Source organism: Aphelocoma coerulescens, chromosome 1, assembly GCF_041296385.1.
Source record: "Aphelocoma coerulescens isolate FSJ_1873_10779 chromosome 1, UR_Acoe_1.0, whole genome shotgun sequence".
Lineage (NCBI taxonomy): Eukaryota > Metazoa > Chordata > Aves > Passeriformes > Corvidae > Aphelocoma > Aphelocoma coerulescens.
The window spans coordinates 93,355,026-93,370,995 of record NC_091013.1 but is presented as its reverse complement, the minus strand read 5'-3'; the positions used below and the strand labels follow the sequence as shown (position 1 = coordinate 93,370,995).

Sequence of the window (15,970 nt, the reverse complement as noted above, 5' to 3'; positions counted from 1 at the left end):
ATATAGCTGGAGGAAAAGGGGTGAGAGAAAATTTTCTCCTCCTATTTTTCTTCTTCTTCCTGCCTATGTTTTCTTCTTTTGTTTTCCTACCCCCAAGCAGTGTAAATAACGCTCAGTACTTGATCTGTTTGTTTTTCCCTCCCATCTCTTTTTCAGGTGTGGAGAAGGCTGATTTCAGGAGTTTTCCCTATTTGTATGGGTTATATATTTTTTGTTAAAAAAACATGATTCTCTGATTAGGGGGAATTTGGTCTCTTGCAATTCCTCGCCTTTTTTTACAGACCTCCTTTTGGGAGGGAGAAGTTTTGAAAGGAAATTGTTTCCTTTCAGCTCTCACCAGAAAATAAACAGGGACAAAAGCAAAAACTGTATAAGGTTATTGATTTTGCTGGAGGACTGAATAGAACCAGCAGAGATTACCCAAGTGCAGAGTTTTAATTGCAAGACCTCTTGCAAGGAAACATCAGCAAAGCTGATGTAGATCAGATGCTGGATCTGATGAGCTAGAGAAAGGAATTTGCCTGGACACTGCCATACTGTTCCAGGAGCAACTCTTTCTCGCTTACTCTGACTCATATTTGCTCTGTTTAATTCATGATACATTTGTATCTTCTTTGCCTCCTCTTCAGGCTTGGTGTGTTTTTTGGATGACGGGAGAGTGGTACATGCTCCTTTCCTGCTTCAGGTTTAGTTCCTGCATATTTTCAGGGAAGAATGTCTAAGGAGAATAAAATGTGACCGAAGGAATATCATCAAGTCTCAGAGTTCAGATAGCTCCTGGCAAGCAAAGCAAACGATGTCCAGGAATTGTGAAAAGTAGGAATGGGACTCTCAGGAAGAACTTCACCCCACTCAGCTTTTTCTCACCGACACAGGCAGCTGCCTAAAGAGGGACTCCTTTTTCAATACACAAGTCTTTCCAGCCAAGTCTGCTTCAAGCAGATCTGTCTTCCCTGTCCATTGCACCTCTAAATGAAGGACCTTTGGGACGTTTTAAATAAGACTGGTAATTTGGTGTAGATAAGTGAGAAAAGCTTTTGAGACCCGTCTTTTTTTATGCATTTCCTTGGTCTTGCTTACATCTCTCTAAGGAGGTGGCTCTTCTCCTGAATGATGATGTTTCAATATCCCTTCAGAGATGTTTGCACGTTCAGGTACTAACCTCCCCCGGGCAGCAGGGCTTGATAAAAATGATCTCCTATAGTTCTTGCAGGGCCAGTGGTAGCTCATTGTCCTGGACTGGCTTGGGTCTAGCCATGGAGCAGGTCTGGGAAATCACACTAGCCAGAAAAGGGAGATGAGGCAAGTGCCAAGAGCACCTCAGCAGATGAGTAAATGAGTTAGTTTAAAGCTATTTCTTTTCAAAGAGGTCTTCAGGGAAACAAAAATGGTTGGGGTGGGTACCTTTGTGGGAGATTTGGGTGACTTGTTTCTTTCTCCAAACCATTTTGTTCCCATGTGCCTCTCCAGGACCAATCTGGATGTTTACAGTAACTTTCAGAGTAGCTTCTAATGATCCCTCTTTGTTGTTTACAGGACTGGGACAAGTAGGTCCACTTGTCCAGGGCTTCTTTTTCTTTAATATGGACATGTGGTACATTTACTAAGATGTTTGATTGATGTCTAAAAGATATTCCTTATCTCCGTGGAAGGCAGTGACAGGGAGTTATCTACATAGAGAAAAGTGTGAAAAAATTGACCTTATAGAAAATTCTGTGGAGTCCAATAGGAAGAGAAAACCTATCTGTAGATTCTTCTAGCTTCTGTGGAACTGGGATAGAGAATTATACCCTGCTGTATAGTTCCATGACCTGCTGTCTAGAAACCTGTAGATAGCCTCATTTTCTGTGAATACAGACTGGTTTGAGCACTCTCTGTAATAACTTTCCAGCTTACTAAATTCTGTAATTTTTTTTTCATAAATGTCTTAACTTTCTCTGAATAATAAAATCTCAGCCTTTTTCTGAAAGAAAGAAAAAGGCTGTTTTCCATACCTCTCCACAATCCAAAAGAGCTATTTTCTAGGAGTTTGACCAGAGAGAGCAGGTCTTCCTGTCCGCACTTGCCGAGTGAGCAGCCTGAGCTGAACTGGAGAGGCAGTTTGAATCTCTTTGAAAGTGAAAAATTGTTTGTATAATCTGGCCTTTTCTTATGTAACAGGCCTGCTGCATGTGTGTATCCAATATCAGAGAGAGAGACTTGGAACCTACTGTATGTTTCCCAGAAAAGCTGTTATTATATAGATACACCTATTCAAGCGTATGGGAGGCACAGGTGCTCTGTGAGCGAAATTTGGCCTGCAGTCCCTTTATCCTGGTGAGGAGGGATGAGTTGGACAGAGTCCAGCCAAATAGTCAGAGCCCAAATTGTGTTTGTGAGGCTGTAAATAAGAAGGAAGGGCAAGCTCAGTATCCCTGATCTGCAGTTACTAAGAAACTGAGCTCTGCTGTTTGTTTCCACAAACCCTGTATAAAGCAAAGCTTCACTACAGAAAATTTTGGATATTCTTGAAGTAGTGGAGGTAGAAGATTCCCATCTTTACCCCAAACCTTTGTCTTCGGTAGGAACTTGTTGAAATTATTGTGCTAAACATCAAAGAAGGCTTAAACAGAAGTGACCCTAATTTAAAATCCTCCACTGCAAGAAAATTCTCTCTTGTTCCTTTTCCCATGATTGCTCATACCTGATTAGTTATACTATTTCATAAGTTTTTCTTTTATATAAATCTGATGCTTTCTTTACAAGCCTTCTGAGTTCTCTCCAATTCCATTACCTCAGGCTCTGGGACAGAGAAGTTAATCCGCTTCTTTCAGTTTCTGTGCCTCTAAATCATCATCTTCTTCTGGAAAGCTGCTGACAAGGCATCCACTTGCTTTCCCCCTTTAAAAAACTGTAAGATCACCTTTCAGGACAGGCTTGCAGCAGAGAACAGAGTTTAGCCATGCTTCTCAGCTGATCCAGTGGTGAGGTGCTTTGAAGGAGGAGGAGCTCTGCTCTGACCGTGCTCACCTCCCACAACCCTTGGGCAGGTGCTGATGCTCAGCTGACCCACACCAAGCCGGGGACTTTACCCTGCTATAAAAGTGAAGAGGGAAGAGTTGGGAGCAGAGGGAGAGAGAGTGCTGTTCTCAGCAGCTGGCCTTCCTTTATATCAGGTTAGAGAAACTGGGAAAGTGCGCTTTGAAATGGCATCTTCATGATGAGTCTAAGCTGCTCAGAGGAGCTGTCCTGCCTGCCTTCTTCCACCACCACCAGCTCTGTACTTCTACTGCCTAAAAAGCACCAGCACTAACACTCATTTGGCTGCTCAGGAACTGGCCCCACTGAAAACTAACCCAGTCCCCTACCTAAATAAAAGTTTCAGAGGGATGAGCTCTTCATATTGCTTCACTTGGTGAGGCAGGCATCTCTGAGGGCTGGTGAAATGTAGATGGTCATGTGGAAGACTGGTTGCAGATGCAACTTGAATTGGCTTAAGATGGTTTTGATACGTCTGTCTGAAAAGAATGAGTCCTGCTGGGGTACCAGGAAGGACATGTTCCCCATTTTCTTCCTTGGTGTTTTCCTTGGAATTTCTAGTATGCTCTTACCCAATTTGGTCTTTGTTGTTTGTGCCCTGTTGTTTCCCTCACTGCTGCCTTCCACAGGCCTCTTTGAGGTAAACCCTGGAAATTGGGCAGGAGGACATGAGTAACTTGATATATGCATGAAATTAATAAAATTAGCATGCACATATCGTGTATGCACTCAGTGATTACACTCTGTGGCAGCTAAAGACACTGATAAGTCTTACCCTGTAACTGCAAGAGGGGAGACTTTTTCAAGAGTGAAGAATAGCTGTTGGAAATGATGTTTTTTCAGGCCAGCTCCAGTCTAGTGTGAGACCCAGAAGAGTACTTCACACCTAGGCAGAGTCTGTGTGTGCTGTACTGTGTACAGCAACAATGAGAAACGTTAATTGCAGCCTCGGAGAGGAGAACTGGAGAACAAAACTGATCTCTTTGTTTGACAGAGGTGGGAGGGATGGTGGTGAGGCAAGGTAGTGTGCAACAGTACGGGCTTGTGGACAACTGTGTGTGCCAGAGAGGGAAAGACATGGTGAGAAAGGCTTGGAAAAAGATCAAGAAAAGCTTCATGCCTTTTGTTTACACAACACAGGTGAGAAGCTTCATGGCAGACTCCCAGCAGATTGAGGTACAGAATTGCTATACAAGCTGTAGGTCCAGGATTGTTGCAGCTTATGGTACTCCTTAGTCCAAGCCACGCTCTTTTTGTTTTTTTTTTTAAAGACAGTGATAGGAAAGAGACCTCCCTGAATTTGGGTACCTGCTAGCTTCTTTTTCATTGTGAAAAAACAGTTCACAGTGTGCTTAGTTCTTCAGGGAAATCATATGAGAAATATACCAAATAAGAACTTACTCCGTGCCCAAGTGAAGTTAATGTGAGTTCTGATCTCACTGTAAACCCAAAATACCTAAATTCAGCTTACTTTGCCTTAACTGTTGTATTGATAATTGCCTAGAAGGAAAAGGAAACTCAGATAACCTGCCTCTAAATGCTATAAAAAGCAGAGCAACATTGGCAAAGTCTAAGCTCTTCCTTCTAATTTCTCCCAGGTGGATTTTCCAGTGTTCCTTGTGCAGACAACTCTGGCATATCTTTTTAACTAAATGTTTGATTTTTTCTAAAAGAAAAACAAGAAAAGAAAGGAAAGAAAGAATAATTAAGTCCAATACAGCGATTATCAGCATTTTACAACTAGGAAAATGTAAATAAGTAATACTTTCATCTTTGATTTTCCTCCCCTGTAGCAATCTGACAGGGAAAGATTTCTATGCCATGGCTCAGGGAAAGGAAAAATAAACAGGGAAAATGTGAGTAAAATAGTGCCTATTAGAACTAAATGTATGTGTAGGACAGCCTACAGTCATTAAAGCACAGTCCCAAATATGATTGCAAGCTGTAAAGTCAATGTCAGGTGCCTCTTTTGTCCACAGGTTTTTCCCAGGCTAAGTAGTAGTGAGCCTGTGCAGAAGCAGAACAGCTGGACTTCTGTGCCAGATCAGTGTCTCTCTCTGTCTCAGAATATGTCATGGAGCCTGGGGACACTGTCCTCTCTCAGCAGCACAGCCAGCTCCATGAATTGACTGGGCTAAGGCATGAAGGTTGTTATGTTAACAAATGGCCGTGGAAGATCTGCACTTGAAACATCAGGGTCTATTTACACTTGCACTGACATTTTTTCCCAGCATAGGCAGATCAAAGTGTTATTTTTTCCTTGGAAATGAAAAGCTCTATGATTGTCAGTATTGGTCTGCACAAAAGAAAATAAATATATGATGTATTTTTTCAGTGCAGGTACACATTGTTGGAAGAGGAAAAATTTAGTCAGGCTGTGATTCTGAGAGCGTGTTTACTAAAACTGTAAAGACCTGTTCAAGAATGTTCTCAGTGCAGATACCACAGAATCACAGAATGTTTGGAAGGGACCTTAAAGATCGTCAAGTCCAACCCCTCTGCCATGGGCAGGAGTTACCTACTGATATGTAGTAGCTGCTGTCTTCTAGGAAGAGAGGGGTTGCAGTGTTCTGTGGAAAGCTCCTGCTAGGATCTTCCTCATCTCCTTCAGCTGGGGACATTTTAAATGCCCTCTGAAACCTAGTCTTGTTTTTGCTTTCCCATAAGGGATCAAATGTCCATGCTTGCAAGACAAAAACATCTAAAAAGGCTTTTGTCCATTATGGAAACAAGATTGTGCATCAAGATTTGCTTCTAATAAGATAAAGGCATGTAGTCCAGATTCATTGGCCTTCTGGATTCATTTTCATTGGGCATGGAAATCTAGTCATGATTGGATTGGAGGCCACAAGGTTAAGAACCCTCTTCCAGAGCTCTGCCATGTTCCCATGAGGCAGGTGTAGGTGGACTTCCCTTCACTTCAGACACTGCATGCTTGAGCCATGTAGCAAGCCAGAAGCTCTTTTGCAGGTATATATTCTTGTTTGGCTTTAATTTTTCTTCTCTGATTTGTGGATGTTGTGCATGATTGGAGGTCTCTGGGAATCCCTACACTATAAAATTGGGACTTCATGGTACTTTTACAGGGAACAGGATTTCTCTTGTTTCAGCTCTTTTCAGGCGTGGGTGGGTACAGGCAGAGGATTTGGGAGGTACAAGGGTGGTGGATGGGAGTCTCAGGGGTGGCATGTGGAATGGATTCCTGAAGCATGTGTAAAAATAACTAAAGGCTTGGCTCTTCAGACGTTGTATTCTCAGTATCTGAAACTACTTTAGCATAAGCGTATGGGACAATGGAGGTTGCTGCAAAGCAATTTTCAAGGGCTTCCCCCAAGCCTGTACATGTTTTCTGTAGTGGGGAGGCTGCATGGTGATTATATGTATTCTTTCAAGCTAGTGTTTGCAGGGGTGCATTGATGTTTGGGGAGAAGGTACTGAATGGAAGTAAAACAAAAAGGAAAAGGGACCCACTACTGAAAGCTTTCATCCTTACATTGTCCCACACTAGCCCTTAATAACTAAAACGAGTCTGATTTGCCTTTGGTCTTCCAGCTCCAAAACATGTTTGCCTGAAAATTTTTGTTGGATATACTTCGCATGTTTTGATAATGTGACTTACGAGATAACACTTCTACAAAGATATATATAAATACATCCACGTGCAACCACCTACATCCACGTGCACACATTACATATAGACTTAGAGAACTATATGGCACTACACACCTCCATGCCTGTATGTGGCAGCAACCACAGTAAAGGAGGGGAGGTAGCTCAAAATAGCATGTACAGTCCTTTATGGAGTTGTTATTAAACAGAATGTGGTCTTGCCCTCCTGGCTGGTGGAAGTGTTTTATTTCTGTGGGACTGGTTCCAGGGGAGCTGCGTCTGAGGAAGGAGGATCCTAGGAAGAGGGGGTGGGTTTCAAGGAGATAGTCTGATGGAGCACATCGAAAAGGATCCATGGTGGCTTGGAGAAGCACCCCAGAGTAGGAAATACCTGATTTCCCATTAAGAAAATGAGAACATCACATGTTTGACTTTACAGGGCTAAAATCTGAAGTGTGTCTGTGACTACCAGGACATGAATCCCAGGCCGGATTTGAGGATAGAAAGCATCACATCAACAGAATCCTCTAGTTTAGGACAGAGTGAGTTTCCCTGTTCTACGGAATAAGCATTTTCCAGGTGATACGTACAAGTTTCGTCCCAATACTGGTGAGATGCAAACACATCTGGCACAGAGTTGGACAGAAATTTCACAACAGCCCTTTAGGACAGTACACAGAAAGGCATCTGATGCTTAGGTTGTAAAAGGCACTGACATTGGGTAGCATGACTCTGGGTTCACATTTCAGTTTTAAATGCTTCTCAGCCTGCTGTCCTCGTAGCAGAGTGGGGAATTGGTCCACCCAGAGGGAAAGAAACATCTCTGCACTTCCAACATTGTTGTGTCATCTGCTTCTGATGTAGGACATTAGGCAGATCCAGTAGCTGTTTGTTTGCCATATGAGTCTTAAATTCTAGCCATAAAAGGTGTTATTTCCTTGTCAAGATACTTTTGCTTTTCAAGCTCTGGTTTTTCCAGGAGCTAAGCAGTGTCTCTTGCCCTGCTTAAGGCATAACATATTTTACAAACAGAGCTATTTGACTGATCTTTGCTTTCTGTGTTCTATTTGAAGTTAATTTGCTTCTTTCCAGTTTAGCTGCTTTTCCTACTGAGTAGATTGCCCCCCACCACTTGGTATGTATGTCTGCATAACTATGTTCATATAATTAATTGTGACTTGCATAAGACACACTTACTTAACTCCTTCAGGTTTTTGGTTGGCTGTTTTTTTGAGGTTTCTTTTAATTTTATTTTTGTCAATCCTTGTAAGTCCCCCCTTTACTCTCTCCTTGGTTTGTTTGTGGTTTTTTGGTTTTGTTTTTGGGGTTTTTTGGTTGTTTGCTGTTTTTTTGTTCAGCTTTTTTGTTGGGTTGTTTTGTTTGCTTGTTTGGTTTTTGTTTGGGTTTTTTGGTTGTGTTGTTGTTGTTGTAGGTTTTTTCCAAATGGCCTCTAAACTGTCACTACTTTCTTTTTGAAATGTAGTGTGTCAAATGAAATCAGTTATTCCACATATGTTTAAGACTTGAGTCCCTGGAGGAATGAAATGTCTCTGGGCCTGGAAGCCATACTGATGCCTTTTCTTGGTCTTAAAATCAAGAGTCAGACACGGTTAGAAGGGAAAAAGGGATTTTACCTTGGATTTATTTTAAGGATCCTTAGGTGCCCACATCTAGGTCGAATGCACCTCAATGCACACCACAATGCACCCCCCCCAAAAGATCAGGTATAACATTTTAGGTCTTACTAATTAGCATATCTATCAAAGATTCCCCAATGAGAGGCTCGAATGAGCCCCCCTCCCCAAGGAACCTTCCCCTGGATGGTTCTATCTTAGTTTACAAATGTGTTCTGGAGAGGACCTTGGGGTCTGGGGCACACTGATCCCTAACTACAAAGCTTCTAAAATGTTTAGTCTCCTAGCTGAACAAACAAGGCCAGGAATATAGGCAAAAATCACTAAGAATACAGAAGTTGTAAAAAGGTATAGCAGGGGTATAAAAGAAAAGGCAAAAAATCATCATGGCATCAATACCTCTGCATAGGAAAAATGTCTTTTTTTCTTAATTTCACATTATGCTGCAAAGGTGGTGTCCAGCTGCTGAGTGCTTCACCTAAAAGAACTCTTTTGTCATCATACTAGGCTAGACTTACCCCTCAGTTAAATTCATCTCCACTGCATTTAGCTGCTTAGCCCCAGCATGAACCTCATTCTATGGTATCTGCCTGAGGCTCTGATCTCCACTTTCTGCTTATTTCTCTGTTTAGACTAGATGGCAAACCTGCCATATGTTTCTCTCATGTTACTGTTCTACAATTTCTCATATGTTACTTCTAAGTGATTAATGAAAACAGTAACTAAAAAGGGCATGAGAGCATTCTTGCTGCACACCTCACTGGATCTGCACTTTGCCGGCTGCAAGGGTATTTTTTACACGGTTCCTCAGACAGCTCCTATCTTCTGTGCCAGAGAAATTGCAAATTTGAGTTAAGCATAAGATTCTGTGACATGTTTGGTCATAATCCAGCCATCTCAGTTCCCATTTCTTTTCACAGCCCGTTTGCTTAAGTGCACTACAGAAAGGGAGAGAAAAGCAGATTTTTTTTTTTTAAATGTATTTCTCATCAACCTTCCATTACTGTCTTTTGCATTTGTTTCTGTGTGGAAAAAACTGAAAAGCTTCTAACTTTATGTGACTTTATGTGACTTTAATTCTGAATATATCTCAGTATACCTTGTAACTTTACCTTCTGTTCTTCACACTGAGTAGCCATTCAGTAAATCATCAGATACTAGCAGTGCTTCGATTGTTGTTCATATAAAGGAGGCAATTCACATTTTCATTTCTCTACATTCTGTTTCTGTTATGAATTTGCTACTGGACTTTCCTCAGCTGGACATTGTCCTCCATATCAGGTGCAATTCTTCAAGTTGTCTAGATACGTTTCAGTAACTGGTTTTACTACAGAGCACAAGATATTTGCACTAGCAGCACACTACAAAAAGCTGGGATGGGAGCAGATGCTCATTTGAAATGCTGCTGCTTGAACTAGTAATAGGTTTGGGTGAGATTGCCTCATTTAGCCATCACACTAATCCCAGCAGTGTCCACAGCAGTGTCTTTAGTTGTTTGTCTTACCATGAGGCTGCACTGGGACTTGGTGACATCCAGCAAGCTGTGGGAAGGGGAGATGTGGCTCAAGACACAGGAAACTGAGTTGGAGGGTTTTCTGCTACTGCACAGCCATGATTTGCCTGAGGTGATGTTTGTGTGTGTGAGTGCACATGCACAGGGTTGTCTGTCTGGTGGCAGGGGGACACACAAGAACAGCCTGTGGCTCATGGTCAGGACCAGTTTAAGCTTGTCTCCCACAAACTGAGCATTAAAAAGTTTTGCATCACATGTCTGAAGACCCTAACCCTAATGCTCAGGCATGGCTTTTATGTGCAAATTTTAATTATTGGTCTCTAGTGTTGATTAAATTTTTATGAGAGCTGTGCCCAGACACCTGCTTATGTGGCAGTGAATAACTTAGTGCTTGCTGTGACCATATATTTAATGGTGTGTTTTTAATTATACCCTTCCTGGGTTTGGATTAGTTTGGCAAAGAGGGATCTTTACTTGCTTGGCTGGTTATTGCTGGTCTTACACTTCTTTGGCCACAAAACACACACTTTTGCATGGTGTTTGCATAACTGGGGAGAAGGGGGATGTTACATTTATGAATTCTAGCTGTCTCTCTGTTTCTGCCTGTACTAACTGGTTTTTGTCCATAGGCTTAGAAAACTAGATTTTTTTTAGTCTCAAATAATTCAGCAACCAAAAACATTACTTTGTTGAGGCAGATTTTTCTTGTTCAGTAGTCCATCTCCACGTGTTTTCTCCCTTATGTGACTCATAGCCAAGTCTCTTAGCCTTGTCATCACTACCTAAAGCCCTACTTGTCGTTTTACCAACCTTAAGTCTTCCCTATTCTTTCAATTCTTTATATTGATGCATTTAAAAATAAGACTCTGCTTTCACCCTTAAGTGCCATGTGAAAGGAAGAATTCGATTTTTTGCAAGATGTGAATTTCTATCTGAAAGGGACAGCTTCATGGCTGATACAAATTCTGGGGGTATTTTGGGCTGTGAAAAAATGATTTTTCCCTGTAGGTAATCAAGTCTGTGCTGTTTGGATAGGATGGGAGATGCAGGTTTTAGAGTGACAGATCAGTGTGACTTTGCTGGACAAAGGTTTCAAGTTTAAACTTTGAGGGGGTGTAGTGGGATAGCCTGAGAGGGCACAAGCTTAAAGTTCCCTTGACAAAGGTAGGTTTAGCATTATTTTACTGCACATTTTGCACCCATTAATGTACTTGGCATCAGCTCAGTGAAGATTTTATTGAGAAGATGGAAGTGGAAACAATTCAGCCTTTGCAAACCGTCTTTGCAGAGTGTGTTTTTGTCCCATCCTGGCTCCCAGTGCATTTTTATGTATGAATACAGGTGAGAAAATGGTGCAGATGAATGCTGCTTCTGTTCCATGGGTGGAGGCAATACCTGGAATGGATCTTCAGTGTCTACAAAGAGCAGCAGTTGCCCCCACCTTTCAGCTGCCCTCCAGAGAGCAATCCAGCTCCTCACAGTAACCCTGGGACAGCTAAAGGCAATAGGAATTGAGATGCCTGTGTGTGCATGTATGGGCACACGTGTGTTTTCTTGTAATCTCAAGTGACGAGCCTCAAGAAGCTTTGCAGGTTAGCCAGTGTTTCACTCCAAGCTCCCCAAGCCTCTCCATGTGCATCATTTTTGTTCCAGCTTCATCTCCCCCAGCTCACAATCTGTCTGTCTGTCGTGACTCACACGCTCGCTGGCTTTGATTTAGACTCCCATCTGCTTTCTCAGCCAGTCACTTCCCAGATCTTCTGTAACACACCGTAGGAGAAGTGTGGGACTGGAGGAGAGTATTCAGGAGAGAGGAGGGGGAGGTGTACTGACTCCAGCCTTAAAGTTTCTCCTTGTCTCATCTGTCTCAGTGGAAGCATGTGGTTAAGCTGTAAAATATAAGTCTGCACAGTAAGGCTGGGGATGACTTGGAGAAACTCATCCTTCTTGAGCGTGCTTGGACCCTCAGATCAGATTTGGTCTGTGTTGTCACTCACTGCATATTTATGCTTTTGTAAAAGGAATGTCCTTTCTCCTCTGCTTATATAAGGGACTACCACAGTTCCCGGAAAAAAGAAAAAGCAGTTGTTTTGCCTCTTCCCTGCAGGCAGCAGAAGGTGACACAAAGGTAGTGGGGAGGCTGTGCTGATGCCTGGCAGACACAAACGTGCCCCTCTGGTGGAGGGAAGCAGCTGTCGTGTGCAAGAGACTTGCCCTCAGATCAGCACTGTCTCCTCACAAGGACAGGGTGGCTCCGACGATCATGAAGGCAGGGAAGGGCTGTCCCCAGTTCGCTTATAAAGGGGGATCATGTGCCAAAAACAGAACAGACCTGGTGGGCTCTGAATTCCAGACAGCAAAAATAAACTTCTCTCCAAGAGACTAGCGGGGAAAATTTCCTTCTACTGTAAGCTTGTCACAGATTCTCCCGCCCATCAGCATCATCAGAGAGGAGCTGGTGCAAGGTCAATCCTTGGAATTAAAGCCAGGAGGGAATTTTCCTTTGGTGACTGGGTTAGAGGTAATGGTATTTTTGACCTGCTCGTGAGACAGTGTATGGAAAATTACGTGTTAAAGTGAAACTGGTCACTCTAAGTTAGATAATGATTTACTAATACCAGGAAAGGGAATAAGAATACCCCCAAGAACATATTTTCAGAGCCTGGATTTCCTCTCTCTTGCTGTTAAGTGGAAACACATCTAATAGGCTGCTTGGGATTGCATCTAAGTGCCATGAGACACCAAAAATATGGTAGAAAGAGATGTAGACTGCTAGAAGAAGCTGCAGAATACACAGAATTTGGTTTTGCCTGTTTACTGAGAAAACCTCACAAGAGCGGTGAATTAAACAAAGCAGCATCTTATCTTTGGATGCCAAGGTTTTGCATGCATGACACGAACTGACAAGACGTCTTTTTGAAGATGCAGATCTGCTCCAGATTTAGAACTGGAATACAGAGGGATGCTGCAGACAAGGGTTGAGGTCTCTGCTGTTAGTCACAACAGAGACAAGCTGGCAAAAGTGAGAGCTGGAATTCTCAGATCTGAGGTATGCAGAAATATGTGGAAAGTAGGCAGGGTAGAATTACCAGGAAAGAGAGCAGGAGTTTTCAGAAAGAAACCTGTTTTCAAAGTGTAGAAAATGTGTCTTCCCTCTGCTGTATTTCTTGGCAGCCTGCTAATACTCCATAATTATTTTTTTTCTTGAGTTCTTATATTTTAAGACTATAGCTGTGGAAAATTGTGAACAGTGATTCAGAGAGACAAACACAGTTATTTGAAATATAGGTACATATATGCTGTTTTACTCCTCTTCCCCCAGCACTGAGGATGCCCTCACTTAAGATTTTCCCATTCTGCTTAAAAAATCCAGAGATTATGGGAAAACAAACAAGCTTTTCTCCCTTCCAGTGTTTTCTAAAGTCTTGGCTGAATTCAAGACATGAGACATATACCAAATATTTTCCTGCCATCTGTTTTTAGGGCATGGCTCAGCTACAGGACAGAGGAGAAGCTCCTAACTGCATCCCCATCCAGGAAAATCCCAGAGTAAAAATTGAGAAAGAATAAAAATGTTCTACATGGGAATGTTTTGGGGGGGTGCAAGATAAGAGGCAGTGAAAAGGAGCTGCAGCAACGTGGACAGGGTGGCAGATAGAAGCAGCAGTATGCTTCTGGGCTGGAGGTCTGGCTGTGTTACACTGCTTTGTGCAGGCCTGGTGTGACTAGAAGGATGGCACCAGTGAGCTAGTGAGAGCTGATCCCCCTCCACTTTCCACATGGCACATTGATCCTGACTGTGTCCAGCAGCGTCCATGTCCTGTTACAGTGCACTCCACAGGCACCTTGCAGTCCACATCTGACACCTGCACACGCCCAAGTAGTCCAGCAGCCTAACAGTCTGCACAGAGAGAAAGCAGCAGCAGAAGGGCTCAGTCTGATGTCCCTCCTCCCAGCTGAATCATCCCTCTGTGGGGATTGCAAAGAACATCCAAAAGCTTCTCTTTGAGGAGCGAACACAAGAAGACTGGCTCACTGAAGAGTGTGATGGACTACTACCCTCACACCAGCTATAAGGGAACATCCTCATCCTCATCCTCATCTTCATCCAGGTCAGTGGTGCGTAGGTTTATGTCCTTGAGGATGTCTGAGATGTTTTCAGCGACTGGCCCTGTCAGCTCCATCTCTTCCAACTCAGTATCCGTGGCGTAAGCGGAGCTGGGGACTTCCCCCTCTTCCTGTGAGTGTGAGGGCTGTGGGGAGTGTGAGCAGGGAGGCAGAGGGCTCTCAGTGCCCAGGTTTGCTGCTGGCTGTGCTGCCACCGTGCCATTGTCCTCCCGGCTCCACGCCTGAGGGCCCTGCCCGGTCTGATTGTTGGTGGAAGTCCGGTTGATGTCACGGAAACTGGCCAGGGGTGGTCGGAGACGAACCCCAGAGCGGGTGGAACCCTCTATTGCCTTCTGGAGCTGGAAAAGGAGAAAAATTTCAGAAAAAAAATGAAAGGGAGGCTGGCCCAGCCCTACCCAGGAGAAGTTCGTCTACTCCCCATGTTAAAGGGATCACAAATAGAGTCACAGCTCTGCTGCTGGGGCCTCTGGCGATAATCTTTTACGCTGGTGATGTAATGAAAAATTCCATGGTAAATAAGAAATTCCACACCAATTTCAGAAGCAGTAATAGTCACTCAGTTAAGAGTGGCTATTAAGCCTCAGTTAAGAGCCCTACACTCATGATAAAGATGAACCTTCTAACATCCCTGTAAACAACACCTGCTGCCTTCTCTGAAATGCAGTCATCCATTCCCCTACAAAGCTTCCAAAGAGCTGACTCAGAATTCAACCCTGGATTGAAAATGTAGCACTTGCAGTTATATATATTCCCAGCTGGAACTTGCAGCACCTGTGAGTTACTGCAGTGATCCACAGGACACTTGCAGTTATTTAAGAGGCTGGCAAAGGATCTGTACTCACCTCTTCCAAAGCCAGCACTCCCCTCAGCTTCCCCATGCTGGTTACGTAGGCGTGGCTGAGGCCCAGTAGTGAGAACAATGTGTGCGTCTAGGAGCAAAACCACAAAAGACCATTGCAGGGACTTTGGAAAATGGTAACACAGTACTTGGTGCTGGAGCTGGGACTTGGGGTTAGGAAATGGAAATCAGAAAGACACACAACTGTGCAGTTATCCCAGTGAGAAATTACGTCTTCCCTTCCTTCCCTTTTGTATCTGCCAAATACTATGGTTTGCACCTTCTGCTGTGCAGCTGTAGTTGGGAGTGTGTTGGTGATGGGAGCACATTCTCAAGGTCATTCTCATCCTGCATCTGGTGGAGGATCCCATACAGCACCCTGTGTTGTGCATTTGGAGACCTATGCAGATCCTATTTCATTTTGGTGCTGGAAACTGAACTACCATATAATAATATGTAAAGTCAAAACCCGCTTAGGTTATTTATTCCAGTGCTTTCCTTAGCAATAGAGGATTTCTTTTTTCCTGTCCCAGAATATTTTCTGTGAAAACTTAAGCTTGTTGCTGCTTATCCAGTGCAGTGAGAACACTGAGAACAAGTTACTCCCTTTCTCTTACAAAGTCTCCTTGAAAGGACAGATATCACACTGCTATCAGTCTTCTTTTCTTCAGCCTAAATAGACCCCATTATTTTACTATTATTCACAGATCTGGCTTTCTAAAACTTTCCACATTCTCAGTGCTCATCTCTGGTGTATTTCCAGACTTCAAGTTCTTGAAGCTGAGCTCTATTCTGTCACAGCTAGTGTTTGACCTTTTTTTTTTAGCATCATTTGAGATACTGAATGTCATGTTCAAGTGTAAACTAGGAAAAATCTGATTTCTCAAGAACAAGACATTTTACTCTAATGTAAAAGAAAACCAGACTGGTTAAATATGGTTTGGTCACCATAAACTGTGATATTCTTGCCATTGGCAGTAGTCTTACATTTAGCTCTAACTGTTCATACTTCAGATAGTTTGATTATTTATTCCTGGGTTTTTTGTGCATTCAAGTTAAGTTAATTTGTCTGTTATTTTAGAGTTTCTCACTTCCTCTTTTGTATGACAGGTACAAAACTTTCCCCATGAGCAGCCTTCAGATATGATTTATTGTAGGCTTATATTCTCAAAGATAAATGCTAGTGGTTTTCAGATTACTTCAGCCACCCCTTTAGAAAACTCATCTGAA

The 15,970-nt window shown here is 42.9% G+C and overlaps 1 protein-coding gene across 1 annotated transcript in view; it reads right to left on the bottom strand.

Annotated features, from left to right (window-relative positions):
• Positions 1–10,797: 10,797 nt before the first annotated feature.
• Positions 10,798–15,970, bottom strand: part of CLCN1 (chloride voltage-gated channel 1) — a 32,316-nt gene continuing 27,143 nt past the window's right edge. Inside the window, exons 22-23 of the mRNA XM_069018134.1 lie at positions 14,745–14,831; positions 10,798–14,240 (exon numbers count right to left, since the gene is read on the bottom strand). Of these exons, the coding sequence (XP_068874235.1) occupies positions 13,845–14,240; positions 14,745–14,831 (483 nt within the window). The 3' untranslated portion in view covers positions 10,798–13,844. The remainder of the gene's footprint in view (positions 14,241–14,744; positions 14,832–15,970) is intronic.